General features: G+C 52.1%; 1 protein-coding gene and 1 long non-coding RNA gene across 3 annotated transcripts; one reads left to right on the top strand and one right to left on the bottom strand.

The window, feature by feature from the left end:
- Positions 1–1,316: 1,316 nt before the first annotated feature.
- SLC13A2 (solute carrier family 13 member 2) lies at positions 1,317–24,896 on the bottom strand. The gene is made up of 12 exons (XM_069542698.1): positions 24,717–24,896; positions 10,674–10,802; positions 9,811–9,947; positions 9,498–9,703; positions 8,630–8,810; positions 8,406–8,528; positions 5,601–5,819; positions 5,335–5,423; positions 4,924–5,045; positions 3,272–3,433; positions 2,509–2,646; positions 1,317–2,026 (listed from the first exon to the last, which is right to left on the bottom strand). Exons 1-12 carry the CDS (start codon positions 24,816–24,818, stop codon positions 1,856–1,858), a joined length of 1,779 nt encoding a protein of 592 aa, XP_069398799.1. The 5' UTR covers positions 24,819–24,896; the 3' UTR covers positions 1,317–1,855.
- Positions 22,163–26,509, top strand: LOC138414885 (uncharacterized). Of its 2 annotated transcripts, none has more exons than XR_011247010.1 (4): positions 22,163–22,870; positions 24,215–24,304; positions 25,488–25,725; positions 26,057–26,509. It is a non-coding gene; the product is annotated as an uncharacterized lncRNA (long non-coding RNA). The 2 variants fall into 2 exon arrangements; XR_011247011.1 differs by lacking the exon at positions 22,163–22,870 and adding an exon at positions 23,195–23,289.
- The last annotated feature ends 459 nt before the right edge of the window (positions 26,510–26,968 follow it).

Genomic DNA, 26,968 nt, shown 5'->3' with positions numbered 1-26,968 from the left:
AGGGGAGCTGAGAACAGTTGGAAGGCATGTGTCCCCTAGGAAGCACGCCCATCTGTTCCCCAGCCAGGGCTGGACCATGGGTACCCAACCAGGGTCTCAAAGAAAGTCCTAGTTTGCAGAGGGTCCTCCCCCTTGGGAACCCACTGCACTGTGGGTAAGCCCCTGGAGGAGTCTCACCATTCTGGGGCCAGCCCACTCCCAGTGGGGGTGGGGGCTGTTGCCTGGGGCCTTGGTGGTGTCCTAGCGTGGGTCTGGGTGGGAGCCGTGATTTATGACTGTGCTTCATGAGTGAGGAATGCCAGCCTGGGGGGCTGGGGTGGGGGCAGGGCCCCTCTCCTGACACTCTTCACTCTGTTGGATGTCTGGCATGTCCTGTCAGCATCCTCTGTCCCCTGGGGACAGCAGTGTTCCCCCCCACCCCACGGAGCAGCCTCCTCCCATCTGTGCCTCCCCTCAACCCTGAACCCCTCAGCTCCAGCCCAGGGGGAAATCCAGAATGAAATCCTTTTTGGGTTTCTCTCTTCACAACTCAGCTCCCAATTTTATTGGGCATGAGGAAAAAAAAAAATCTATTTTTTTTTCCTCTGGCTGCACAAGAAGGGAACTGGACAAGACGCTTGGAAACTTCCATCTAGGTGACCTTCCGGCCAGGAAGGGGTGTTGAGCTCCCAGCATGGAGGAGGGAGGTGGTAACATCTTTCCCCACTCCCACCCTACCTTGCCAGATAATGAAAACTCTGGAATTCATGAAGGCAGAGTTGGGGAAGGGAGGTTGGGAGGCAGAATGATCCAGAGTGCAGCCGGTCCTGGACTCGGAAGGCCATGGCCGACTTTGAACCTGTTCCTGTGAGCCTCACGTGATGCGTCCTGCTGCAGGTTGCCATTTTGGGTGAGGGTCCAGCTTTCTGGGCCCCTCGCATGGGTCAGCCTGCCTCCCCTGGTCTGGAGACACTGGTTTTTCCAGCTGGTGGAGGGGTCGGTGAGGAGTTGGCAGGGGCAGAGGGTTTTATGTAAATGCCCAGGGAGTGCTCTGGGAACCGGGAGGCTGGTTTTCTCTAAGACACGCAGGGACTGGCAGCTCCCAATTAGCCAGGCCGGGTGATGTCAGTGCTGCTTTCCTGGGTGGCTGCGCCCACTCCGATTGGCCTTGGCAGAGGTTTCTGGCCATTACCTTCTCCCTTGAGTGGGAAGGGTGCCAAGGGGGCCGCCATCCAGGATAGATGCCAGGCCCCCTCCCAGCATATTCCCCAACCTGGGGCCTGAACCACGTTTGGGGACCTAGCCCTGGAAAGTGCCATGATAAACCAACCACACACTCAACAGCAAAACTTTAATGGGGCAGATATTTGAACCCTCCCCCCAAACCTGAGAGGCTGGGGAGAACTCAGTATGTTGGGCTGGTCCCAGAGACTGTTGCCATAACAACTGCTGGTAGGCTTTGCTGCCCAGGCGGCTCTAACCCTGAGTTTCAATAAATAGAGGACAAAGGGGTCTAGTCGCCCACCAAGCTGGAGAGGCAAAGACCTGGAGTGCCAGACAGAGCACATTATCATGTGTGTGACCTCACATGGGTACACAGTCAAGTGTACACACCTTGGATCATGTGCACACACACAATCCCCCCTTGCCAAGTATCCTCACATGACACACCGTCTTTACACACACACGCATGTACGCACACACACTTTCCTCAGACACACAGGACTGAGCTCACATACCTCTTCCTTGCAGACACACATGAGGTTAGATACACATGTGCCTTTCAAAGTTTGGCTTGGAGCCTGGTGTCCCCTCTCAGCTCACAGGAGTAGGAACGAGGTGGGTCTTTCTGGCTTGGGCCAGATTATCCCGTGGACTAGGGGCTAGCTGTTGTGACATTTGCCTGGCTGACCCGGCAGAGGCCTGTGGTGTTGGACTGGGCCCAGGAGGGGAAGTTGTTCAGGTCGAACATGGGGATGCTCCAGCTGTTGATGGCCAGCGTGATGACGAGAACCCCGATGACGTTGAGCATGAATCCGGCTCGGGCCTGGGGTGAGGAAAGCCAATCTGAATGTGTGGGTGCTGAGCTGGGCCAGCACCTATCCCTTAGGTATTCACATGTGCTTGGCGCTCTCTCATTAGCAGAACTCTCCCTGGGAAGTCCCCCTTTGAGTCTAACCTGCAGCACAAGGCGATGCCCTACCACTGACTTTACTGCCAGTGCAGATAGGGGGAGGGGCGCTCCCGGGGCCCTGGGTCTCATTCTCTGAGTCCATCTCCCGGGTGTGGGTGCCTGGCCTCTTGGTGCCCCTACATTCCTCACCCCTCCTCTCCCTCTCAGTGGCCTAGGGCTGGCAGGGCCTGGAGACCCTCAAGTGGGGACCATGCCCTCCCCTGCCCCCATCACCCGCCCCAGCGGGGTCCACCGTGAACTCCAAGGATCTCAGACGCTTGAAGCTACTCTGTGGCCTACCAAGGTGGAAAGACAGAGCGGCCCGGGCCAAGGCATTTGAGACCCCTGCCACTCACCATGTCCGTCACTCTGAGGCCTCCGAAAGAGAAGGCGATGGCGTTGGGCGGGGTGGCCACAGGCAGCATGAAGGCCAGGGAACTGGCAAGGGTGCAGGGGAGCATGACGTAGAGAGGGTGGATGCAGATGGCCTGCGACTGGAGGGGGAGGCCGTGGGGCAGAGCTGGTCTCAGCCCCCTCTCCCAGAGGGGAAGGCTTGACCCCCCAATTCTCCTTCCCTCTCTGAGGGCCAACCCCCACCCCAATACACACTCTGGCCATGAGCCCCCCACTTCTGCCAGAGGGCACTGGGTGACCTGGGCAGGGCCCCTTGACCTCTCTGGAGGGGATAAGTGTGCGGCCCTGCCCAGTGGGGCGTGGGAAGGGGAGGGACTCATAAAACGGATCTCAAAGGGGCTCAGGGTGCCGTCATCAAAGGCTGCGGGAACGCGCCTGGGGAAGCAGGGGCTAGGGACGCTCCGGGAAGCAATTTCACGCCGTCACCTCAGGAACGACCAGAACCGGAGCTGGGCCAGGGATGTGGGGTGGGGCCACCAGTGAGCCCCAGCAGGATACTCCAGGGGTGACGCCACCAGGGATGGAGTGAGTCAGGGGCCAGAAGGCCTTGGGGCCCAAGGTTACTGAAGAGCCTAGGGAAGGGTGGAGGCTCGGGGGTCCTTTCTCAGAAGTGAGAGGAGGGAGGGGGCAGATGGTTGCTCTGACCCTGGCTGGGATGGGCAACAGGGCTCCCTGGAGGAGGTGTGTCTGCCAGGCCAAGCTCACCATGGAGGCCAGGATGGGCAGGAAGAGTGTGGTGGTGGCCACGTTGCTGGTGCACTCAGTGAAGATGGCAATCAGGAGGCAGATGATAAAGGCGATGGCAGCAGGCGGCACACTCTCCAGTGGGGTCAGCTTATCCCCCAGCCACTTCGACAGGCCCGATTCCTGCGGGCAGAGGAGGGTGGTGGGTGAGAGGCTGGGCCGCCTGGGGCTCCAGAGTCCTCGGCTGAGGCTCTGGGGCAGGTCCTGCTCTTGCCCACACCTCTCTAAAGTCTTCAGAGTCAAGGGCAGCTTGGGAGGGAACGAAGAGACCCAGCTGAAACCAAAGTCTCCCTCTCCTGCTTTTTTAAAAAATCAATCAATCAATTAATTAGTTAATTTTGGTTGTGCTGGGTCTGTGTTGCTGCTCAGACTTTTCTCTAGTCGCGGCAAGGGGTGCTGCTCTCTAGGTGAGATGCGCCGGCTTCTCGTTGCAGAAGCTTCTCTTGTTGAGGAGCGCGGGCTCTGGGGTGCGTGGGCTTCAGCAGCTGTGGCTCCTGGGCTCTAGAGCACACACTCAGTAGTTGTGGCACACGGGCTTAGTTGCTCCACGCATGTGGGATCTTCCCGGAGCAGGGATTGAACCCATGTCTCCTGCATTGGCAGGTGGGTTCTTTACCACTGAGCCACCAGGGAAGCCCCCTTTCTTCCTCTTGAAGGACAGTTGGATGTGGGGAGAAAGAGATGGGTAGCAAAGAGAAGGGGTCAAAGGGCTTTCTCGGGAAACGCGGGGCTTGGTGGGAGAAAAGACCTCTGACCCCACTGACTCCTGTTTTCCTGACCTCTCTTCTGGGGGTCCCTGGCCAACTTTAGCCCTCTCCCTGCCCCCACCAGCCCGGCAGGTTGGGAAAGAAGGGACTTTGCTCCTGGCAAGGAGGGAGAAGGGGAAGGGCCCTGGTAGAAGCTGGGAACAGGCTGGCAGGGGGACAGGGACAGTCACAGGGTCAGAAGAGCTCCTGTAATACCAGACTGTAAATCCCAGGGAGCTGGGACTTTATTTTATACACCATCACCCACTTAGCACTCAACACCCATTACAGAGCTTGGCACAGTCAATGAGTGCTTGATGGTTGAACTAACCAATCCCCGACCCAGGGAAGCTCCTGTCTATGCAGTGAATGAGCTTAGCCAGAATCCCGAGGCCTAGGGGTGCAGGTTCATGATTCCCCTCTTGGGTGGAGGCTCTGCAGAATAATGGCCCGGTCCCCAGAGCGTGGCTGGGTATGATCATGGCACCCCCTGGTGGCTTCAGCCAACAAACTGCGTCAACCCAACGCCTTCTATCTACTCCCTGGTGTTAAAGCTGAGGTATTCTCTGTCCCGCTGGGGGTGAGGGAAGGGCCTGGGTGGTCCTGAGTACAGTCCCTGCTCACCAGAAACTCCTGCCTTCTCTTTGGCTTTGAGAACTCGACTGGGGAGAGGTCCCTGCGGCCTGTGTTTTCTCTCCCTCCCTTAGGGCTCCTACCTGTCTCTCCAGCTGCTGCAAAGGCTCTGCCCACCAGGGGGCTCCCACGTGGGGGGTCAGGGCTGCCCGGGGTGGGAGAGAAGCAGGGCCCCTCTTTCCCTGTCACAGGGTCTCCCACCAACGGGGCTGGGGAGGGGGTGGGGTCTCTCACCTCACTGCCCTTGGCCAGGGCAAAGCCACCACCCAGAAGGATCACGATATTCCAAGGCATTTTCTTTTTTACTATATCCCAGGTGAGGAGGGCAGGAGGGGCCTTCAGCTTCCCTGGGTTTCCTACTCCCCAAGCAGAAGAAGGTGGGTCACCAGGAGCCAACAGGCTTTCCCTCCCCTCCCCGCCCCGGGGGACTCTCCAAGCGGTCTTGATCAGAGCTTAATGCATGGGAGAGAGGGACCCTCAGTTCTGCCACATCTTGGCTTTGCCCCTGAGAACCTGTGCCCTTGGCAAGTCAGCCCAGCTTCTCTGGGCTTTGTCTACTCCGGCCGAGTATGGTGGGAGGGAGGCAGAGTGCCAGAAGGCAGGGTCTGCCCAGAGGCTCTTCCCTGCCCCAGGCCAGGTGCTTACCTGGTTTCTGAGTCAGCCCTGGGATTTTGGAGGGCACGATGAACATAATTACAGCGATTAAGATGGCTACTGTCCCATCGGATGTCATGCTGTGGGTGGGGCAGGGAGGGCAGGTTTAGAGGCTCAAGGCTACTCAGGGTCATGAGGGGGATGGGGGCTGGAGAGGAACCCCTTCCCTAGACGTGCCATTCTCCCTCCTGTTCTCAGTTGGGGGCGCTGCTCCCTTCCCTCCTCCCAGAAGTATCCCTCCTCCCCGCAATGCTCACCTCTTCCCAGTGTCATCGGAAAAAGCCAGGTTACCCCAGCCCGTGAAAAAGCCTGGCTCCCGAGTGAACCAGAGCACCACCAACAGGACAAAGAGGAAGGTGACAGCCTTTTCCGCGAAGTTTATGGGGCCCAGCAGCTTGTGCTCTCTCCGGATGACTTCGAAAGCGGCTCGCTCCTGATTCCTGCTCTGTTCCCCCAAGCCAAAGTTCTTCCGGAAGCTGCAGGTGGGGGTGGGGACAGCTTGTGAGGGCCCCCACACCAGGCAGGGAAGCAAGGGGCTCCGAGTGCCTGAGGTTTTGTTTCTTTTTGATTGTTGTTGTTTTGGCCTAGCCAAACTGCTTGTGGGATTAGTTCCCCAACCAGGGATTGAACCTGGGCCACAGCAGTTAAAGCTCGAGTCTCAACCACTGGACCACCAGGGAACTCCCAGGAGTGCCTGCCTGTGTCTTAAAGGCTGAGACATGCAAAGGCCTCCTTAGGGTTACTACACTAAGACCTTGATGCCCCCAACGTTCTGGAAGAAAAGCAGAAGACTCTGGTTTATAAACTCTATTCATAAAGAAGGCTGAGCACCGAAGAATTGATGCTTTCTAGTTGTGGTGCTGAAGAAGACTCTTGAGAGTCTCTTGGCCTGCAAGATCAAACCAGTCAGTCCTAAAGGAAATCAGTCCCAAATATTCATTGTGAGGACTGATGCTGAAGCTGAAGCTCCAATACTTTGGCTACCTGATGCCAAGAGCTGACTCATTGGAAAAGACCCTGATGCTGGGAAAGACTGAAGGCAGGAGGAGAAGGGGATGACAGAGAATAAGATGGTTGAATGGCATCACCGACTCAGTAGACATGAGTGCAAGCTCTGGGAGATGGTGACAGAAAGGTAAGCCCAGCGTGCTGCAGTCTGTGGGGTTGCAAAGAGTTGGACATGACTGAGTGACTGAGCAAACAACTGGTTTGTCAGGGCTCCTATTTAGCAGAGGGGCTGGTAGGGGGTGGGGTTTCCCTGTACTTGGCCCTGCTCCATCTGTCTCACTGACCCCTCCATGCTTCCAGGAGTTTTCTTGTGCTGAGCTTTCCCTTGCTCAGAGTGAGAAGGCCCCAGAAGCCTGGACCCTGTGCTTCCTTCGGGCCCTGACTCATCACTCCTCTCCTCCAATAGCATTTCAGGAAATCCTCCCCTCCCTCTCCTACGGCTTCTGGGCACCCTCTGCCAGCCTGAGCCCCACCCACACTGTCGGAAGAAGCACAGGGGTCTGCACCCTGTTCCACCTGCGTTGGTTTAACTCACGTTGATGTTTAACTCTTTGTTTGGGCAAATCTCAGCTCCCCTGCTGGACTGTGAGTTCCTTGAGGGCAAAAATCACGTTTCACACATCTTTAAATCCTTTATGGTGCTTGGCACTGTGCTGATCTCTTTGCCTAACACTGCTTTGTATCAGCCCCAACCTCAACCCAATTTCCCTGCACCTGCCCAAGCAATGTTATAGTAACAACTAACCTCCAATTAAAAGAAATAAATTTTTTTTTTTTTTAAAGAGAGACAAGCAAAAAAACTTTTGGTGACCACCCCCTGCCTGGGTAGGAAGGACAAATAACAATTTATATCACAGTAACACTCATACCACCACTCCTAGGTTGGACTCATAGCAGAAATCAATAATCAATCCCAGACTCAATTCCTACTGAGCCCCAGCAAGGTCTCACGTGATTTTCAACTTGGAGCTCTAGTGACAAAGTCTGGAAGTCAGAATAAAACCTCCTTACTACTCTTGGCCTCAAGAACAAGGTGGCACATTAGATTCCTCTATAATCTCTCCCTGCCTTCTTCTCCAGATTTGTATCCTGATACTCCTTTTTTAAAAATAATTACATTTTTTCTTTTGCAATTAATGTTTTTTCTTTTGTGGTTAAAAAAAAAATATTTTTTGGTTGCATCTGGCCTTAGTTGCAGGGTGTGGGCTTCCCTCTGGTTGTGGTGGGCAGGCTGCCCAGCGGCATGTGGGGCCTCAGTTCCCTGACCAGGGATGGAACCTGTGTCCCCCTACATTGGAAGGCAGATTCTTAAGCACTGGACCACCAGGGAAGCCCCCTGGTTCTCCTTTTTTTTTGCTCTTTATGTTTCACCCACACAGAACTGGAGTTTCCCCAAACCCAGCATGTTCTTTCTTGCCTCTTTGTACAAGATATTCCTGCTGCTGAATGCCTTTACTTCATCTTCTGCCTGGCTGACTTCTAACTCAGCAAGATTCAGTTCAGGTGTCGTCTCTGCCAGGGGCCTTCTGGAGTCTCTGCTCTCCTGGGCTGTATTCCCACAGCACCTAGGCTTCTGTCTGTCACTGCCCCCACCTGCTCACCATTAGATGGTGAGCTCCAAGGACAAGGCCTGTGCCTAGCGCTTGCAGTGTTTTCAGGACCAGGCACATAGTAGGAGCACAAGCGTCAGCACTTTTGTAACTGACCACGCTCATAGAGTACGCTCCTTCAGCACCTGCGAGAGGACTGTGGATCATTATGGAGTGGGACCTGGCCTGGGCACCAGGAGATCTGGTTTTCTATCCCAGCACTGACATGTCTAGCTATGGACTGTGCCTCAAACCTCAGTTTGCTTATCTAATAGATGGGATAATACTCTCCAATCATTCCCTCCAATAGGGGACCAAGGGCACAGAAGGGCCTTGGGAGGGAGAGGTTTTCTCACTGAGATGGTGATTATGTCCTTTCCCAAAAGGCTACCTGGGTACCCAACTAGGCGCTCCCAACGGGTAAGGGCAGACACCTGGGCATCTCTTCCCCTTTCTGCCACTTACTCGAATCCTAAGAAGAGGATCTGCAGCCACACCCAGGAAAGCAGCAGTAAGATGATCATGGCAGGGAAGGCAAAGCCAAACCAGGAGGCGAAGTTCACCACGTTGCCATTTCGGGGGAAGATCCTGAAGGGGAATAAGGGCTGCTGTGTGGCATTGCCTGGTGACAAGCCAGTTCCCTTTGTCCCCCAGTCAGAATGCAGACCCTCTCCCCATCAATCACTCACGAGTTGACCTGGCCTTGCAGCACCAGGTTGGGGGTGGTGCCGGTCAGGGTGGCGATGCCCCCGATGCTGGCCGAATAGCACACACACAGGCTCAGGCCCTGGCTGAAGCGGAGCTGCTCCTTGTTCTTCTGTGTCTTGGACTCCGAAGGAGTCAGTGGAGCAGGGCAATCCTGCTTTTTGTCTGGGAACAAGGGAGAGCTGGGGTTGGGAGTGGGTGCAGTGCCAGATTCAGGGAGCATGGCAGGGGCTCCATGGCCTCTGGGGCGCCTTGTCACTTAGCAGCCTAGACCCAGGCTGCGGGGAGGGCCGAGGCTGCCTCCAGGTCTGGAAGGGCAGGCACTCCCTGGGGTCTCAGGATGGAGTGACCCTTGGATACCACCTGGACCAACCTCTCTTAGGAGAGGGAAACTGAGACACAGAGAAGGGAAGAAGATGATTCAAACTGCACAGGAAGAATAGAGCCCGGACCCCTGACGGCCCACCCAGGCTCCTGCTCTCGGCCTGCCAGGTTATCTAGCATCTCAGTTTGCCCAGGACAGAGGGAATTCCCAGCCTGCGGGACTTTTCATTTCAAAACCAGGAAAAATCTCAGCCCACCAGGACAAGCTGGTCACTGAACTTCTTGCTTCCCTCTTCTGTCCCAAAAGTTGCCAAGATATGGGTTTCCCTGATGGTCCAGTGATTAAGACTCTGTCCTCCAATGTAGGGGGTGCGTAGGATCGATCCCCAGTCAGAGAACTAAGGTCCCACATGCCGTGGCGGTGTGGCCAAACATTAAATAAAAAATCGGTGCTCAGATGACTCCTCCTATCATGAACATCATCTCAGACCCTCCCCAAGAGGGGTTTGGGGCAGGGCCTGGCCTCACCTTTCTCATCAAGCTTGGTCTCTTCCTTCTGCTCCTGGAGCTCAAAGGTGGGGTTGTTCCTGCCCTCCTCAACATCCCTGTCTGTGGGCATCTTGTGCAGCTGCTCCAGAACAGCATGGGCTATGGGCACCATCATGGCGGTGGTGGCCGTGTTGCTGATCCACATGGATAAGAAGGCCGTCACCAACATGAAGCCCAGGATCAGCCTAGCAATGGACAGACCCACACACTGGTGTTCCAGCATTCCTGCAGGGACTGGCGGCCCAGAGCACCCGCACCCTAGGCCCTCCCGTCTTGGTCTGTGGGGACTCACAGGGCGGGCCGCACCCCGACGATGAGGAGCACCCGGAGGGCGATGCGTTTGTGCAGATTCCAGTTCTCCACGGCGAGGGCCACCATCATCCCCCCAATGAATAGGATGTTGGTATCTTTCAGGTACTCGAGGCTGACCTGGAGGCGGGGACAGGGCTTATGGGGTGCCGACACTGCTATGTCTGTCAACAGAGAGAGGTTGGTTCCCTGGGCTCTTGGACCCAAATGGAAATGGTCTTTGGATCCCCCACTGTTTCCTCTCTTTCTGATTAACCCGTTCTTCCGTCAGCAATGACTGAGAGATCGTCTAGCCTGAATTCTTCCATGCTTCAAACTACTGACTGGGAGAATTTGATGCTGTTTCAGAAGCTAAAGTCATGGTTCTCTGTGATCCCTGGGTCAGCATCATTGCACCAGCCTGGAACTTGCTAGAAATGAAATGGTTAGACCCTGCCCCAGATCTATGAAATCAGAAACTCTGGGGTGGTGCCCAGCAAAGTCTTTGTTTAACTGGCCCTGCAGGTGATCATGGTGCATGCTCAAGTTTCAGAACCACCGAACTAGAAGGAGACAGGCTCTTTGGCTGGCTATCAAGCCCCCTTTCCCCCCTAGTCTAGGCCTAATTGCTTTCACTTTGAATTAACTCTTGACACCAACTGTGCCCCTGACATTTCTAGAATGCCTTCTTCCTGGTCTTCTAGCTGACTCCTCCCTCTGTGCTCCCCGACCTGCCAGGCAGAGGCAGGGACCCGTCTTCCATGCGCACTGCCTCTGATGAGGTTTCTTCCGTCATTACCGTCCTAGGGCAGACACCCCCTCCCCCCATCCTTGGGAGCACGTCCTCGCGTGAATGGAGAGGCTTACCGTGGAAGCATTCATTATGCCCATCATGGGGAACATGATGACGGGGAGGAAGGCAGTGATGGCCAGTGGCAGCGCCTCGGTGCACCAGAGCAGTGCCATGAGGATGATGGTGTAGGCGCAACAGGCTTCCTGCAGGCAGAAGGGGAACAGCAAGCTATTGGAGGGGGCAGGCCTGTATCTCGAAACCACATCACCTCCTGTCCCCAGAGGAAACAGACCATTTGTGACAGTGCAGGGAGACCCTGTAAAACCCGCAGCCCTTGACTCCCAAACCCAGGTCTCATTCAAAAACGGAGATAGGGACCTCCCTGGCAGCCCGGTGGTTAAGAATCTGTGCCTCCACTGCAGGGGGTGCAGACTCAGTCCCTGGTTAGGGAGCTAAGATCCTTCATGCCATGCAGTGTGGCCAAAAAAAAAAAAAAGGAAAAATGGAAATAGAAAGCAAAACACTCACCTCCTTGTATTTAGCCCTGGGGAGTCTAGACATTATAATCCAGCTGTTGGATATAATCCTATCCCCTTGGGGACTGCAGGGGGCTTGGATGAGGATTCTTAGATGAGATGGGGGGGCTCATCTCAATGAAACCGGAGCCTAGGAATTGTGGGGCACTGCCTGGAGCTCTGACCTTCCCTCCTTTATCAAGAGTCTATAAGAATACATCTATGTGTATGACGCTTAAATAGTAATTGTTCCTTCTGCTAGCAGGTGAGTTTCATGAGAACAGAGTCAGTTTTGCCGTATCTGGATCCTCAGAGTTCAGGACCCAGGAGGCTTCAGAGCAAATCTTTTCTGAATGATTCACTAACCATTGAAAAATTTTGGGAATGGCATGAGTCTCCTTCCAAGTGATCCCGGCATGACCTCGGCATTGCGTAACTCCATGAGGTGTCATTCACATTTCTAGAATATGTCTTCCCTGGTGGTCCTGTAGCTAAGACTCCAAGTTCCCAATGCAGGGGGCCCAGGTGCTATCCCTGGTTGAGGAACTAGATTTCACATGCCAGAACCCAGAGTTCACATACTGCAACCTAGAGTTCACACGCCGCAACTGAAAGATTGGGACGTGACAATAAAGACCCCGAACACGTCAGTGAAGTTCCGGTGGGCTGCAACTAAGACCCAGAGCAGCCGAATGAGTAAATAAACATTAAAAAAAAAAAAAATCTGAAAAGTTCCACCATCCCTGTGTTGTACGGAGAATTGTGGAGTAAACCCTGAGTCATGGCTTTGTGAGTCTTGGGGTACCAGAGGCCCCCCCTTTCCCTCAGGAAGCTCCCAAAGCTAGGAAGGCCTGACCTCAGGCCTGGTAGGGGACCTAGAGCAGGAAGTTGGCCAACCAAGATGTCAGGGGCCCACCCACCTTTACGGGGCCTCTCCGCAGGCCAGGGGAGGGAGAGCAGGCAGGGGAATCATTAGCCAGAAGGAAGCCTCCAGGAGGGGTACTTGGATCCAAGCCTCCTCAGGGGCACCTTCTCACTCTTTGTTTGCCAAAGGAAGGGCTGCCTGCTTGGACAAAGCAGCTGAGGGGCCTCTCCTCTCTTACCTGTCTCAGCTGCCCTGCCCCTCTTGCCCTCTCCACCTGGTATGGGCTGGGCTCCCTCCTTATACCTCAGGCCCTTAGTACCCTGAGGTTGGAAGGAAGGTCTCAGGGAGAGGAAGCTGCTGTTTACTGAATAACTTTTAGGAGCTGGGCGTTTTCAAGTTTGTAGTTAGAGCCACTTTTGAACTGTGGTGTTGGAAAAGACTCTTGAGAGCCCCTTGGACTGCAGCCAGATCAAACCAGTCCATCCTAAAGGAAATCAGTCCTCAATATTCATTGGAGGGACTGATGCTGAGGCTGAAGCTCTAATACTTTGGCTACTTGACGGGAAGAGCCAACTCATTGGAAAAGACCTTGATGCTAGAAAAGACCTTGATGCTGGAAAAGATAGAAGGCAGGAGGAGAAGGGGGTGACAGAGGGTGAGATGGTTGGATGGCATCACCGACTCAAGAGTCTGAGCAAGCTCCAGGAGACAGTGAAGGACAGGGAAGCCTGGCATGCTGCAGTCCATGGGGTTGCAAAGAGTTAGACACGACTGAGCGACTGAACAACAGCAAGTTATAGCCACGGGTGGGTGTGGTGGTCTCATGTTATAGAGGACCTCCAGGGGGTATGTGGCTTGCTCACGGTCACAGAACCAGGGAGGGGCAGAGCCAGGTGGAAACCTAGGCAAGGTATCCAGGATTGCACAATTCCCAGAGCACTCCCCATGGAGTTGTATTAGTGGCAGGCGCAGGTGGTGTGGCATGTAGCCTGCCTAGCCAAGTGTCTCTGATGCCAGGCTCATTTTCTCTCCATGAAACGTCCACCGCTTTTCTCCCCCGGACATGAAAGTGGCACAGTGGGTGGGGAATGCCTTGATCCTTGATCAGAGACTTACACCTCTTCCTCCCCTAGCCGGAGGTAGATTCTGCTGAAATCGCTGTTTCTTCAACCATTTTCTCAGTTACAGTGATGTCGTGGCCTGTTACCCATCCTCCCCCGCAGGCTACAGGCAGGCCAGCTCCTCTGGACTCTAGTGTGGCCCCCACCCCCTAGAATTCTCTGGCCAGAGACAAGGAGGGGAGCTGGGATGGATGATTCTGCTGATTCAAGAAGATAGCTTTGCAAAAAACAACAGCATAAGTATCGCTGAGGTCTGCTCCATGGACATCGTGCTCTCCACACTTAAGGTGGTTCCTAATCACTTTTAGTTGCTCTGTGATTTAGAAATGACTATTGTTCTCATTTCACAGACGAAGAAATAAAGGTGCCAATAAATTAAATATTTCAAAGTCACACAAATCAGTGAAGAATCCAGACTGTCTGGTTCTTCAGCTCCAGGGTTTTGCCTTCTACCTTGAGCTTGACGCCTTGCAGGTAGGGGGTGTCCTTCAGTCTCAAGCTTGCTGTGGCTAGCAGGGTGAATGGGCGTGAGTTAGAGCTTAGGATCCAAACAGAACTATTTTCGCTGGGGCCTGCCACTTCCCATTGCCTGGCTCTGGGCAAATTCCTTCAATTCCAGGTCCCCATTCGCACCCTCCAAAGGGAGCTGTGAGCACCAGTGTGTCGAATCTGTCGCTCCTGTACTCCTGTACAACTTTCCGGCATCTCTCTCCGTATCTCTCTGTCTCTGGGTCAAAAGCAAAACCAGTTTCAGAGTTCCATTTGGAAGTCCTTCCTGGCTCTGGTGGCTCTGGATCTGTGTTCCCATCCCGCCCTCCCGGGCAGTCAGTCAAGCTGTAGCATAACCCACTGACCTACTCTTCCTGGATCATGGGGCTCTTAACTAGGGCATGGAATGCCAAGGGTCCATGAAGCTGGGTGGGAAAACTATTTCATCTTTTAGCTAACATCTAACTAAGGTTATGAACACAGGCAACAAAACTGGGTGGTTTTTTTGGCCGTACCTCTAGGCTTGAAGGATCTTAGTTCCCCCACCAGGGATTGACCCGGAGCCCATAGTAGTGAAAGCGCACTGAGTCCTAACCGCAGGACAGCCAGGGAATTCCCAAAACCAGGCAACTGCTGATGGTACTAATGACAATTTAGTCAAGGATATTCAACTGTGGTTGTCGGTTGTAGGGACCTGCAGAGATCAGTGGCTACAGTGATCTCAAAAATGCATCTCAAAATATTGTTTACATCCATCTCTGTCTTGAAACTGTGGTAGTAATTATATCAACACCAGATCTTATTTAATGCTTTAATAAGGAAACATTTATATTTCTGAACTGCAATTATTTTTTTATACTTTTATAACCGTGTTCCAAAATGGTTGGTTTCCTTCTCCATCCCATACATTTTATTTTGTGCATTTCAAAGCAATATTCTGAGAACGGCCCAGAGTCTTCACCAGACAGTCAGTGACATTCATGGCTCAGAAATGAGAACAGAACCCAGGGGATCCTTTCTCTTTGGTCCCTCACTGTGTCTGATTCCAAAGTCTGCATTCCCCCGCTTTAGAAGTGAGAAGTTGGGGGACTTCCCTGATGGTCCAATGATTGAGAATTCACCTCCCAAAGCAGGGTACATGGGTTCCATCCCTGGTTTGGGAACTAAGATCTCACATGCTGTGGGGCAACTAAGCCTGTGCACCGTGACTACAGAGCCCATGTGCTCTAGAGCCCATGCTCCAAAACTAGAGAAAGCCTGTGTGCCACAACAAAGACCCAGGGCAATAAGAAGAGAAAAAAAGAGATTGTGGGAATCAGACTCGGCCTCCTAGGCCACCTTATACCCTCTGCCTTGCTGCCATCTCTATACATCTTGGGCTGGCCAAGCTCAGATGGTGGCCTATGGCATGGGACCCAACAGTCTTTCTTCTCAACCTGCTGCACTGCTCAACTCTGCAGGTTTCAGGTATATATTCCTTTGGTTTTTTTTTTAACACCCTAAGTCCCCCTACCTCTTCTGCATAGCACTCATTACAATCTGTACTTAAACATTCGCTTTCACAAATTTCTTATGATGAATATCCATCTTTGCCATCAGATTGTACTCTCTAGGGAGCAGGGTCTGGATCTGTGCTCACACCAGCAGGGTGTCTAGCACCTCTGTGGAGCTGACACTGGATGAGTGAGTGGATGAATATTAGGCACTGGGGCACAGACATTATTCAGGCCTGGCTCCAGCCCTCAGGGAGTCTGAGTGCCCTATGTGGGCTGGTTCATAGTCATGGTGGATTGTCTGCCTGGCAAAACCAACAGCGAGCAGATGAGATAACTGCTCAGATGGCTTCCAAACCCCAAGGCTGGCAGCTTGCTTCTTTTGTGATGGGAAACAAAAGTCAGAGGTCAGAAAACCTGAGTGCCCAGGCCCAGCTTTACGGCTGCATGTCCTTGGGCAAGCTATTTAACATCTCTCAGCTTTGAGTTTGTTTTTTTTTTCCTAAATAAGAAATATTGAACATTTCCAACTGTATACACATTGCTCTCTTTTATGAAGTGTCCTTATCTACAAATAGGAATAAGAGAGACACCCACTTTGCTGGGTTATTATGAGGATGTAGGATTTGACTATGTAGGTTTCAGCTGTAAAGAACTGTGGATGACAATGAGCAGGCAGTCTGGGTTAAACTTGGCAGAGAAACGTGCTCCTGGGCTGCTGGGGAACCAGGGTGGATGCATGAGGTACAAACAAAGATGCTGGTGCCAGGGAATCTAGGGCAGACTCTGGACCCTGGGTGTGGACAGGGTGGAGACCTGAGGGCATCATGGCCTTTACCCATTACTGGCACAGAGCAGCCTAGGGCAAAAATGTCCACAATCTCAAAGATGTTACATCTTATTCCTCCTGGTGATTGAAGGTTAACCCAAGGGCAGGCTACTCCACTGCTCCTCTGCCCCGGCAAGTAGGGATGCTGCGGGCAGGGAGCCCTACTGGGTCTAGGGAGTGAGGTGAGGTCCTGGGTGGCAGCCAGCACCATTGCAATGGGGATACCAAAGAGTGGAGTTCCAGAGAAGGGGCCTCTTCTCTGAGCCTCCTTCCGTCTGGGCTGAGGAAGGCTTCCAGAGAGAGCAAACTGAGTGGGTGCTGAAGGATGAATAGGAGTTTGGTGGGTGGGAGAAAAGTGTCAGCATGAGGGAGTAAGCATAGAGGGACAGAATGAGGCACAAACGATCAAATGCATTCTTGTGGGGGAAGGGATGGAATGCGCAGGAAGAGTCTCATTTGCCCTGAGAGGAATATAGGACTTTTATCTGAAAGACAAAGGTAAAATGGGGAGATCCTTGGAGGACTGTGAACAGAGAGAGTGATGTGGTCAGGTTGGTGTGTCTATTAAAAGATTACATGGAGGCTACATATGTGATTTTTTTAAATGTCTGTATTTGTATACACATAGGAAAATCTCTGATTCGAGAATTCTTACCCTGTTTTTGTACCAGGATCCCCTTGGCAGCCTGATGAAGCCTTCCAGCTCCTTCTTAGAATAATGTTTTTAAATACATTAAATAAAATGCACACAAAGGATCACAAAGGAAACCACTTATACTGAAATACAGTTATTAAAATATGAACAATGGGCAAGATAGTAACATAATGTGACTCTTAACTAGTAAGCTCTTCACTCGCTGGTAGCTACTGTAATTTCAAAGTCATGATGAACGTCAACAGTATGTCAAGGTCCTGGCAATAGCTCTCATACGATTTGAAAATATCTGTGATTCCTGTGGGTGGCAAAGTCAAAAATATTGTTCATCCTATGGTGGCTTGTTGTCTACATTCATCACAGAAGAAAATGCTTCATTCTTTCATGCTGTTGGACTTTGTACAATGCGCACGTATCACCTAATTAAGTAAATCAATTGCCTCAAGATAAAAATAGGGGGCTTACACCTGCAACAGTGTGGCAGATGGGTCGGCAGCCATGGAAGCTGGGAGTTGACAGATGGCCAGGCTGGGCTGTCCAGTGGGGAGATGACAGGCGCGCAGAGAAGGTCATGGCAGTGTAGATGGACAGGGAGGACAGACTCCAGAGATTTTAGGAGGTGGAAGGCAGAGGGTCTGGGTGATGGCTGCTGGGTTAGGTGGGAGGAGAATACTCGAGGTGCCTTTCCTGTGTGTCTAGAGGCACGGTGATCCTGAGGAGAGGAGCCATGTGGCAGGACTTGGGGAAGGAGGTACAGATTGATGTGTGTGTGTGTGTGTGTGTGTGTGTGTGTGTGTGTGTGTGTGTTATATTCCAGGAATAATAGGCCCATCCAAATGCCTAATACCTCTGAGAGACTAAACGTAAGAGGCAACAGTAGCCAGTCCTTAGGCAAAGATAAGTCCTTCAGTCTCTGCAGCCACAGTCCTGTAGCCAAACCACAATCTCCATAGCAACTGGCCCCCACAAGGCAGGATTTGCTCAATGACTTGCCAGTCTCTTTAATTTTGCAGCCTGCCCCCACCCCCGCCACTTGCTACCATCACTTCCAGCTCAGGACCAACCAATGAAAGCCAAACTTGCTCTCCAAACAATCAGAGAGGACACCCTGTTTCCAGTTAGCCTTCCTGCAATGTCCCCCTAACAGCACCCTCCAGTCAGGGCACACCTGAAGCCTTACCTCTCTCCACTCTAAAGCATCCCCGCCCCTTGCCTTTGAGGCTCTGCCAGAAGCAGGCAGTGGAGGCTGACTACCTTCTCTCCTCTGCCTGATCTCATTTGGCTGATCTTTGTTTATTTCCGCACCTTCATGTGAATGCATTTGTTGCATCATCTTCTGCTTTAAGAGGCCAAAGGGAAGAACAATGGGTTCGGGTGTCAGAGACAACAAAAGTGGGGGCCAGAGTCCTGACATCAGAGTTTGGGCCAGGGCCAGAGCCGCTTGTGTCCACTCGAGAGCAAACCAGCAGGTAAGAGATGAAGAGAAGCGAAGCATTCCCACACTCCTCTGTGCATCTGATCCCCACAACAGCCCTGGGCAACTCTGTTGGATTCTGTTCAGGAAACTGTTCTGCTAAAGTCTCTCTGGTTTTCCCATGCCTGACCTTCTTTTAGCAGGTACTGGAAGTGCGGACACGATTTGGTAATCTGGGGGCAAAGTTCGAATTGGGAAGCCTTCTATCTCTTCCCTAGGAATCGCCCTGGCTTTGGAGGCTGACTCCTACCCTCACGACCTTCAGAGCTCACAAACCTGACACTGCACAGTCCAGTGCTGATCAGGGACCACACTTCACTGCCCTAGGGGACACGCCTTGCCTTCCTGTTTCACTGGTGGGAACACCAAGGTCTTCATGAATAGAAGAAGTCAGCTATGGGCATAAGTCAGGTATCCACACAGTGCCCGAAACACTGTTGTGTTTCCTTGTTGTTGCTTAGTCACTAAGTTGTACTCTTTGCGACACCATGGACTGTAAACTCGCCAGGCTCCTCTGTCCACGGGATTCTCCAGGCAAGAATACTGGAGTGGGTTGTCATTTCCTTCTCCAGGGGAATCTTCCTGACCCAGGGATCAAACCCATATTTCCTGCTTGGCAGGTGGATTCTTTATCTCTGAGCCACCTAGGGAGCCCAGTTGTGTTTCCTAGGGGTGTGGAATTCAGACAAGGGGCAGAAGGGACAGGAAATCATTGTTTGCCGAGCCCTGCGTGCCAGGCAGTCTACCCACACAGGTCATCTCGTTTAGTTGAGATAGTGGCCTCTTAGAGGTGAGAGGCTTGATAAAGTCACATGGCTGCTCATGCTACCAAGTGGATTTGAACCCACATCTATCTGGCTCCAAAAACCTCTGATTTGTTCCTGGACTCTGCCATCTCAACCAAGATCCAGGAAGTATCAAAAGATAGAGGCAGTTCCCAGAACCAAGGTCCAGATTCTTTGCAGTGTTCAGGCCCACCATACTGGTCCATCTTTGGGGTTCAGGAATTGCTGGTAGTGAGGGTATTTTGGGCTTCCCCAGTGGCTCAGTGGTAAAGAATCCACCTTGCAATGCAGGAGCCTCAGGAAATGTGAGATACCTACTACTCTTGTATCCTAAGAGTAAGAAATCCTAAAAACAAAAAAACCAAAAGGACTTCACTGGTGGTCCAGGGGTTAAGACTCCTTGCTTTCACTGCAGAGGGTGCAGATTCCATCCCTGGTTCTGGAAGTTCCATATGCTGAGCAGTGTGGCCCAAAACAACAACAACAACACCAATAAGTAAACAAACAAAAATGCAGAGCAAGAAATCCTGCCCTCTATTCTTACTGTAAACACAGTCTGGATTTCAGCTAAGCTCTGTCCTGGCAAACACGGTACCACAGGGAGACGGTTTGCATGAGTGGTTCTGTTGGATCTTGGGAGACATTTGCATTTTCAACTCTAACTTGGTTGGATGGCATCATCGACTCAATGGACATGAGTCAGAGCAAACTTTAGGAGATGGTAAAGGACAGGGAAGCCTGGTGTGCTGCAGTCCATGGGGTTGCAAAGAGTTGGACACAACCGAGGGACTGAGCAACAACCACTCTAGCTTGCTGCCTTTTTGACCTCCGAGCAAGTATTTATCCCTCCTGACCCTCAGCATAAAATCCTCTCTCCTTCCCTGGGCCGTGCAGGGCTGACCTTGGCTGACCTCTCCCCGCTGCTCTAAGGTTATCTGTTCACTCGGGTCTCCATGCCGTGCTGGCCTTATTTCCTTGCCAGGCTTGCCCCTGGCCTTGGGCCTTTCACTGTGGGTTCTGCCTAGACAGCTCTTGGCCCAGAGCTGGGCTTGGCTGGCTCGTACTCGCCAGTCAGGTCCTAAGGTAAATGTCAGCGCCCTAGTAGGCTTTCTCTAATCACTCTGTCTAGAGCAGCTCCTCCCCAAGCCAGAGTCACAGCCTGCTATATGCTTTGCATTGTGTGGACAGTATGCGCCTTTTGTGTGTCTTTCCACCCCAGCCCTACCCCCAGGATCACAGGTTCCAGGAATCTTACTTTCCACCCCACTGCACCTAAACAGTAACTGTCATGTGATACTTTTCCTGATGAGTGAGTGAATAGACGTAACGTTTCTGGCACATCATTCTTAGGTATCTGGTTGCAGGGTTGGGGGAGCACTGAGATATCAGACCCCACTGTCCCCCAACCACTAGGAACTCCTCTGCCAGCGGGTGATGGGAATTTCTAGGATTCTGTTACTAATTCTTCAAACACACTTACTATTTCCAGCTGGCATGCCTTTGCTCCTAGCATTCTTGTCACCTGGCCTGCCCTCCACTAATGCTTCTCACTGTTGAAATCTCACTCCGCCTTCAAGGCCCAACTCAGATCCTCCCTCACCTCAGTTGGAAGGATTTTCTCCCTCCTCTGAGCTCCTGCAGGCTTCTGGCTATAGTTTGGGTGGCAGGAACACATGGTCCTCCAGACTGAAAGTGACTTGAAGACAGAACAGCTATATTTCTTTTCAGTAACCCCTAGCACAGAGCAAGAACTCCACAGACATCCTAGACTGAATGATGGTGGAAGGATCGATTGATGGCTGGGTGAACATGAGATAGACTGCTCAAGAGGTGACACGCCGGGGGACCACTCTGCATCCCTAGACAGCCTCGGCCAAGGCCAGGTTCCAGTCCAGACTTTGCCTTTTTCTAGCTGGGACTTGTGGAAAATTCCTTTACCACTCGGGATTTACATGTCTGTAAAATGGAGATGGAAGTAGTAACCTCATAGTAACTCAGAGATGATTGTGAGAAATATGTGGGTTAGTGCTTTGAAATGCTTGGCATAATGACCAGCACATAAAAAATACTCAAGAAATGTCGACAAGTATTATATGGACACAGGTGTGAGCTGAGTTTTTTCTGGGCCCCCTCCTACCCACTTCAGGGGCCAGGGGTGTGGAGGTAAGCTTGGAATTCACTGCAGAGAGCAGGGACTCAGCTGGAATTGAGGATAGGGCTGTCTCTACCCACATTCACTTGGTCACTCAGTCATTTGACAAGTATTTGTTGAGCACCTACTATGTGCCAGGTGCTGGGGATTCTGCATGGAAAAAGGCAAAGTCCCTGCCTTCATGGAGGTTACATTCTAAAGTAGGGGGATCAGAGAATAAATGGGAAGTAAAGGAACACATCATTTCAGAGAGTGAAAGCCCTTTAAATAACAGGTTTTTATAAAAATGAATGATTGGGACTGCTCAGAGAAGTTTTTTTCTGGGTGGATTTCAGTGGACACCTAGAGAAGGAAGCCTCTGAGAGAAGAATATTCCAGGCAGGAAGATGAGCAATTTGAGGAGCAGAGAGAAAGCTAGGTAGGCTGCAGTGCTAAGTTGCTTTAGTCGTTCCGGACTCTGTGATCCCGCCAGGCTCCCCTGTACATGGGATTTGTCAGGCAAGAATACTGGCATGGGTTGCCATTTCCTACTCCTGGGGATCTTCCCCACCCAGGGATCAAACCTGTCTCTTATGTCTCCTGCATTGGCAGGCAGGTTCTTTACCACTAGCACCATCTGGGAAGCCAGGCTGGAGAAGGGCAAATAAGAACAAGGATACAGGGAAGGAGAGGAAGTGTCTGCAGGGGTGGAGCCCTGGGGACTCGTGGCCTCCCTGACAGCTTGGATTTTAGGTTTGACAGGAACCCTATGTGGGGTTTTAAGCAGGGTAGTGACATGAGCTTATGTTTGGAAAAGACCATCCTGGCATTTGAGTGAAGAATGATCTAGGGGCATAGAAAACAATCTTGTGGTTGCCGAGGGGGTGGTGGGGATAGGGGAGAAATGGATCTAGAGTTTGGGATTAGCAGATGCAAAAAGTATTATATGGAGAATGGATAAACAACAATGTCCCACTGTATAGCACAGGCAACTATATTCAATATCCTGTGATAAGTAATAATGGAAAAGAATATGAAAAAATACATATGTACAATTGAATCACTTTGTTGTACAGCAGAAATTAACACAATATTGTAAATCAACTATTGTTGTTGCTTAGTTACTAAGTCGTGTCCAACTCTTGTGACCCTCCCCACCCCCCCCACCCCCCCCCGGGCTTTAGCCCGCCTGGCTCCTCTATCCATGGAATTTCCCAGGCAAGAATACTGGAGTGGGCTGCCGCTTCCTTCTCCAGGGGATCTTCTCGACCCAGGGTTGAACCTGTGTTTCCTGCTTGGCAGGCAGATTCTTTACCACTGAGCCACCTGAGAAGCCCCAAATCAAATATGCTTCAACTAGATAAAAAAAAAAAAGAATGGTCTGGGGATGGGTAGGGATGGGAGAGAAACGCTGGTGGCCTGGACCAGAGTGGAGGCAGTGGAAAGTGATTCCATTCAGTGTATTTTGGGGAAATTGAGTCAACAGGACCTGCTGGTGCTTGTGGAAGTGAAGGAAAGAGAGGCACCAGGAATGGCTCTGAGGTGGACATTGAGCCTTCTCTTGATATGTAAGATCAAAAAGAGAGTCAGCTGAGAGAGATGAGGGATCAGGATTGTATTTTGAGTATGCCAAAGGCATTCTGTGTAAAAAGGAAGGTTTTGGCGGGGGGAGGTGTCCCGTGTTAGTTGGGTAATGCAAGTTTGGAATTTAGAGCTGGAATTACTGATTGGGGAATCATCAGTGCTTTTAACGGCAGGAGAAAACAGAAGGTCACCTAGGGCAGGAGTGATGATAGAGAGAAGGAGCAGGAAAAGTAGTCAAGGGAAGAGGAAACCCAGGAGAAGCCAAAAGAAAATAGCACAGCAAAGAGGAGGGGACCGGCTGTGACAGATGCTGCTGAGTGGTTGAGGAAGGTGAGTGGGGACCAAGGGTTCCGTGACACGGATGCTGACGGGGAAGCGATGAGAGCCCTCTAGGTAGGAAGAGCCTTCGGGAGCGGAGCTGTCTGAGGTGAGAGGGGCAGTGTAGACAGTCTCGGAGGCTTTCGGTTGTGAGAAAGAGCAGAGAAAGTGAGCATGCATGCAGGGACTGTAGGTTTGAAGGAGACTTTGTATTTTAATGAGACTCGTATTAAGGCTTGCTGATGGGAGAGATCAGGCAAACAGGGAAAAGCTGATGATGCAGGAGAGGAGAGGATAATTACAGGAGCAAAGTCCTTGAGAGGGACTGGTAGCCAGGGCCCCAGTGGAGGGGCTGGCCTCACAGTTAGGACACGGGGCAGTTCATCTGAGTCAGGACAGGGGAGGCAATGTCTGTAGGCAGGAAGCAGGCGGTAGGTGGGGTGCAGGCAACAGGTGGGATACAGCCCAGAGAAGACAGGGCCTCCTGACGCATCCCACCCACACCAGGAAGCCTGGCTTCTTGTATTGACTCGGGCTTTCCTGAGTGACGGTGGGCAGGTTACCAAACCTTTCTGGGCTGTACTTTCCTGGGGAGTAACATGGGAATCATGGTTCCTGTCCATCCTTCCTTCTGGGGTTAACACACTTGGTTAACTCAGCCTGTTTGGAAGCCAATCTAATGGGTCCTTAGCATAGAGATGCCACTGGCTTTGGCCTGAGATTAGGGTCATCTCAAAGGTCAGCGGGGTCTTGTCCCTGACCAGGAGCCGTGCCACTACATCCCTGGTTCCTTATCCTTTTGGAATACCTTGAATAAAAAGCCTGCCTCAGTTTCCCTCTCTGAGCAGTTGGCTCAGTGGGCAGCTGCCGGGTGGCAGGGGAGTGGGTGTGGGATGGGGCCAAGTTCAGGGCCAGGATTGGTCTTAGCCTTCCGGAGGCAGACAGCACAGGCTTTGTAGGCAGGCCACACCCCCAGCCCTGCCACTGTCTATGTGGCTTGCCAGAGACATTTCCTGTGAAGCTTGGACTTCAAGGCTACCTCCTGGACCCTACTCTTCCCAAAGTCCTGTATTAGTTTTAGATTCATAATTTTGTCTTCTTTTACTTACTAGATGATCCCCAAAGTATGTAATGTCTGAGCTCCAGATCACAGGATCTGCCCTGGGATTTTGGGTGACCACTTTCCCCATCTGTAAAATGGGAGTCAGAACCTGCTTCATAAGACCAGGGAGAGGGTTACTGGGTGTGTGGTACAGGGCATGCAGCGGGGGCTCCAATAAATGAAAGCCCAAGTTATGACTCCTGCTGTTTGCGTGGGGTGGGCAGGAAGCGGTAACATTTCCCCCTCCATTCAAGGTGTGCGTCTGCAGCGCCCACTGGCAGGATCGGCGTGTTCAATTAATTCCCACCCCTCCTCCGCAGGAGACTTAGCTCTTGGGATCACAGGTGAGCACCTTCACTTTCTGTTTGTACTCTTAAAAATTCACCACTGCCTGAGGCCAGTTTTCCTCTAATCCCCTTCTTTCACTCTCCAGCTGCTAGACCAGCTCACACTCTCCTGATCAACCCCATCTGCTTCTACCTGCACTTTATGAAGCTGGTTTTCTGCCTCCCAAGGCAGTAGATGTCAAGTGGACCTAAGCAATTCACATTGAGCTCCCACTACTGGATACCCAGCAAAAGCCGCTTTTGACTTCTTAACCCCTAAGACTCAGGAGGACCAGGAGGTGATAGCCTCATCTCCAGGCTAACAGGGATGAGTGGGCTTTCCTGGTCCTAACGATGCCCCAGCCCGGGGCAGATGGTCCCTCCCCTGCTCCCTTGGAGCTTCCCCATGCCCAGAATCCCAAGTCCTTACCTTGGTCGGCACGAGGATGGGCAGAGGCAGCAGGAAAATGGGTAGGAAGAATACGATCAGGTAGAAGCGATAGGCCCACAGGCCCTGCCAGCAGGTGGCCATGGTGTTGACCCACGAGGGCTGCCTGGTCACCCTCTGGATCCAGGGAACTGCAGGACGGACGGTGTAGCAGGTAGGCGGCTGGGCAGGCTTATATAAAGCCGCTGGAGTGTTAACCATTGACCCACCCTGGCAATCAGAGTGTTTTTGGAGTCCGGGAGGTGAGAGTAAGGAGGAGAGACCTGCAGGAAGTATAAAGATCAGGAAGACTTTGCAAAGAAAGGGAGGAGGGCAAGATCAGGGAATAAAAGGCTTCAGGTTCTTTCGAGAAGTTAAGCCTGGAGTTAACCCTTTCTGTGCATGGAGGCTGTGAAGGGTTGCAGCCAGAGGAGCTGGAGAGGGGAGGGTGTCTGGGAAGCCCCGGCATCCACAGGTCAAGACACAGAGCGCCCTCCCCAGCTCCTCTCTCCACCTACTCCTGCAAAACTGAGTTCTCTGAGCTGTTTTTACATGGGACCCGTGGTGGGGCGGCCCCTCCTCCAGAAACACCCTGCCCTCTGGGGGTTTCCAGTCTAGGATTGAGGAAGGGCTGGAGTAAGCCCTTCTCTTTCCAGGTATCCAGGAGACTGTCAGAGCCACTGGACTGACCATCTCTTGTTCACTGTGTGCTGTTGATGCAATGACTTAACTTTGAAACAGCTGCTGACTTGTTAATGTATTGCTGTATGGTAGGTATACAGCGCAGACTTCCCAGGTGGTGCTAGCGGTAAAGAAGTCGCTTGTCAAGGCAGAAGATGCAAGAGACTCAGTTTGATTCCTGGGTTGGGAAGATCCCCTGGAGGAGGATCCCGCTGCAGTATTCTTGCCTGGAGAATCCCATGGACAGAGGAGCCTGGTGGGCTACAGTCCATGGGGTTGCAAAGAGCTGGACACATCTGAAGGGACTTAGCAGGCACTCACGCATGCACAGGTATACAGCAAAGGTTCACTCTTATAGAGTCTTCCCGGGCCCCCATCCCCACCCCAAACTCCCATGGAACACCCTCAAAATTTTTTTCATGTTTTGGAAACACATTTAATCTCTCCATTTATCCATCCATCCACCAAACACATATTTGGCCCTGATTATGTCTTCAGCCTTGTACTAAGCGTTAAGGATGCAGAGAGATTGAAATGCTGCTGGTAGGGACCTTCCTGGAGGTCCAGTGGCTAAGACTCCGTGCTCTGTAGGGGGCTCTGGTTCAATCCCTGGTCAGGGAACTAGATCCCACACGCTGCAACTAAGAGTTTGTGTGCCACAGGTAAAGATCCTGCGTGGGGCTTCCCGGGTGGTCCAGTGGTTAAGAATCCGCCTTGCAGTGCAGGGGATCCCTGTTCCAGGAAGATCCTACATGCTTTGGAGAAACTCAGGCCTGGTGCCGCAACTCCGGAGCCAGCGTTCTAGAACCTGCAAGCCACAACCACTGAGGCCGCATGCCTAGAGCCCATGCTCTGCAGCAAGAGAAGCCACCACAATGAGGAGCCCATGCACCTCAATGAAGACTAACCCCTGCCATCCACAACTAGAGAAAGCCCACGTGCAGCAGTGAAGACCCACCACAGTCCAAAAAATGAAGGAAATAAAATCTTAAGAAAAAAAAATTCTTAAAAACAAAACAGCAGATCCCGAGTGCCACAATAAAGGTTAAAAATCCCCCGTGCCACAGCTAAGATCTCTGGTGCAGTCAAATAAATATTTTTTAAAATGCTTCTGGTAATAGTAATAGTTTACTTTTGTAAATAGTAACATTTCTTCAGCATTTAGTACAAGCTGTTTCCTGTTTCATTTCCTCTGTACACCCTCACCATGAATTCCATTTTACAGGTGGGGCAGCTGAGGCCCCAGGACACAGAGCCAGGCAGAATTCAGAATGCTTTAGAAGTGCCCTGGGGAGATCCAAACCAGTAAGGCAGCTCCAGGTAAAAGGAAACAGTAGGAGTCCTGAGCCAAGGCTCTGGAGAAGGTGATGCCTCAGTGACAGACTTGAAGGTGGAGTCTCCGAGGTGACCGAGGGCTGACCCTGCTCAGCATCAAGAGTGAGCCCAGGCCTGGAGAACAGAGTGAGTGGGTACATCTACCCAGAGCCTCCGTCTCTGGCTGCCCTCCCACCTCTCCACACCAGACAGCTCAGAGTAGAAGCTCCATCCAGATTCCTGCTGATTTTGATTATTCC

This window comes from Ovis canadensis, chromosome 11, assembly GCF_042477335.2.
Source record: "Ovis canadensis isolate MfBH-ARS-UI-01 breed Bighorn chromosome 11, ARS-UI_OviCan_v2, whole genome shotgun sequence".
Lineage (NCBI taxonomy): Eukaryota > Metazoa > Chordata > Mammalia > Artiodactyla > Bovidae > Ovis > Ovis canadensis.
This window is presented reverse-complemented; position numbering and strand designations above follow the sequence as displayed.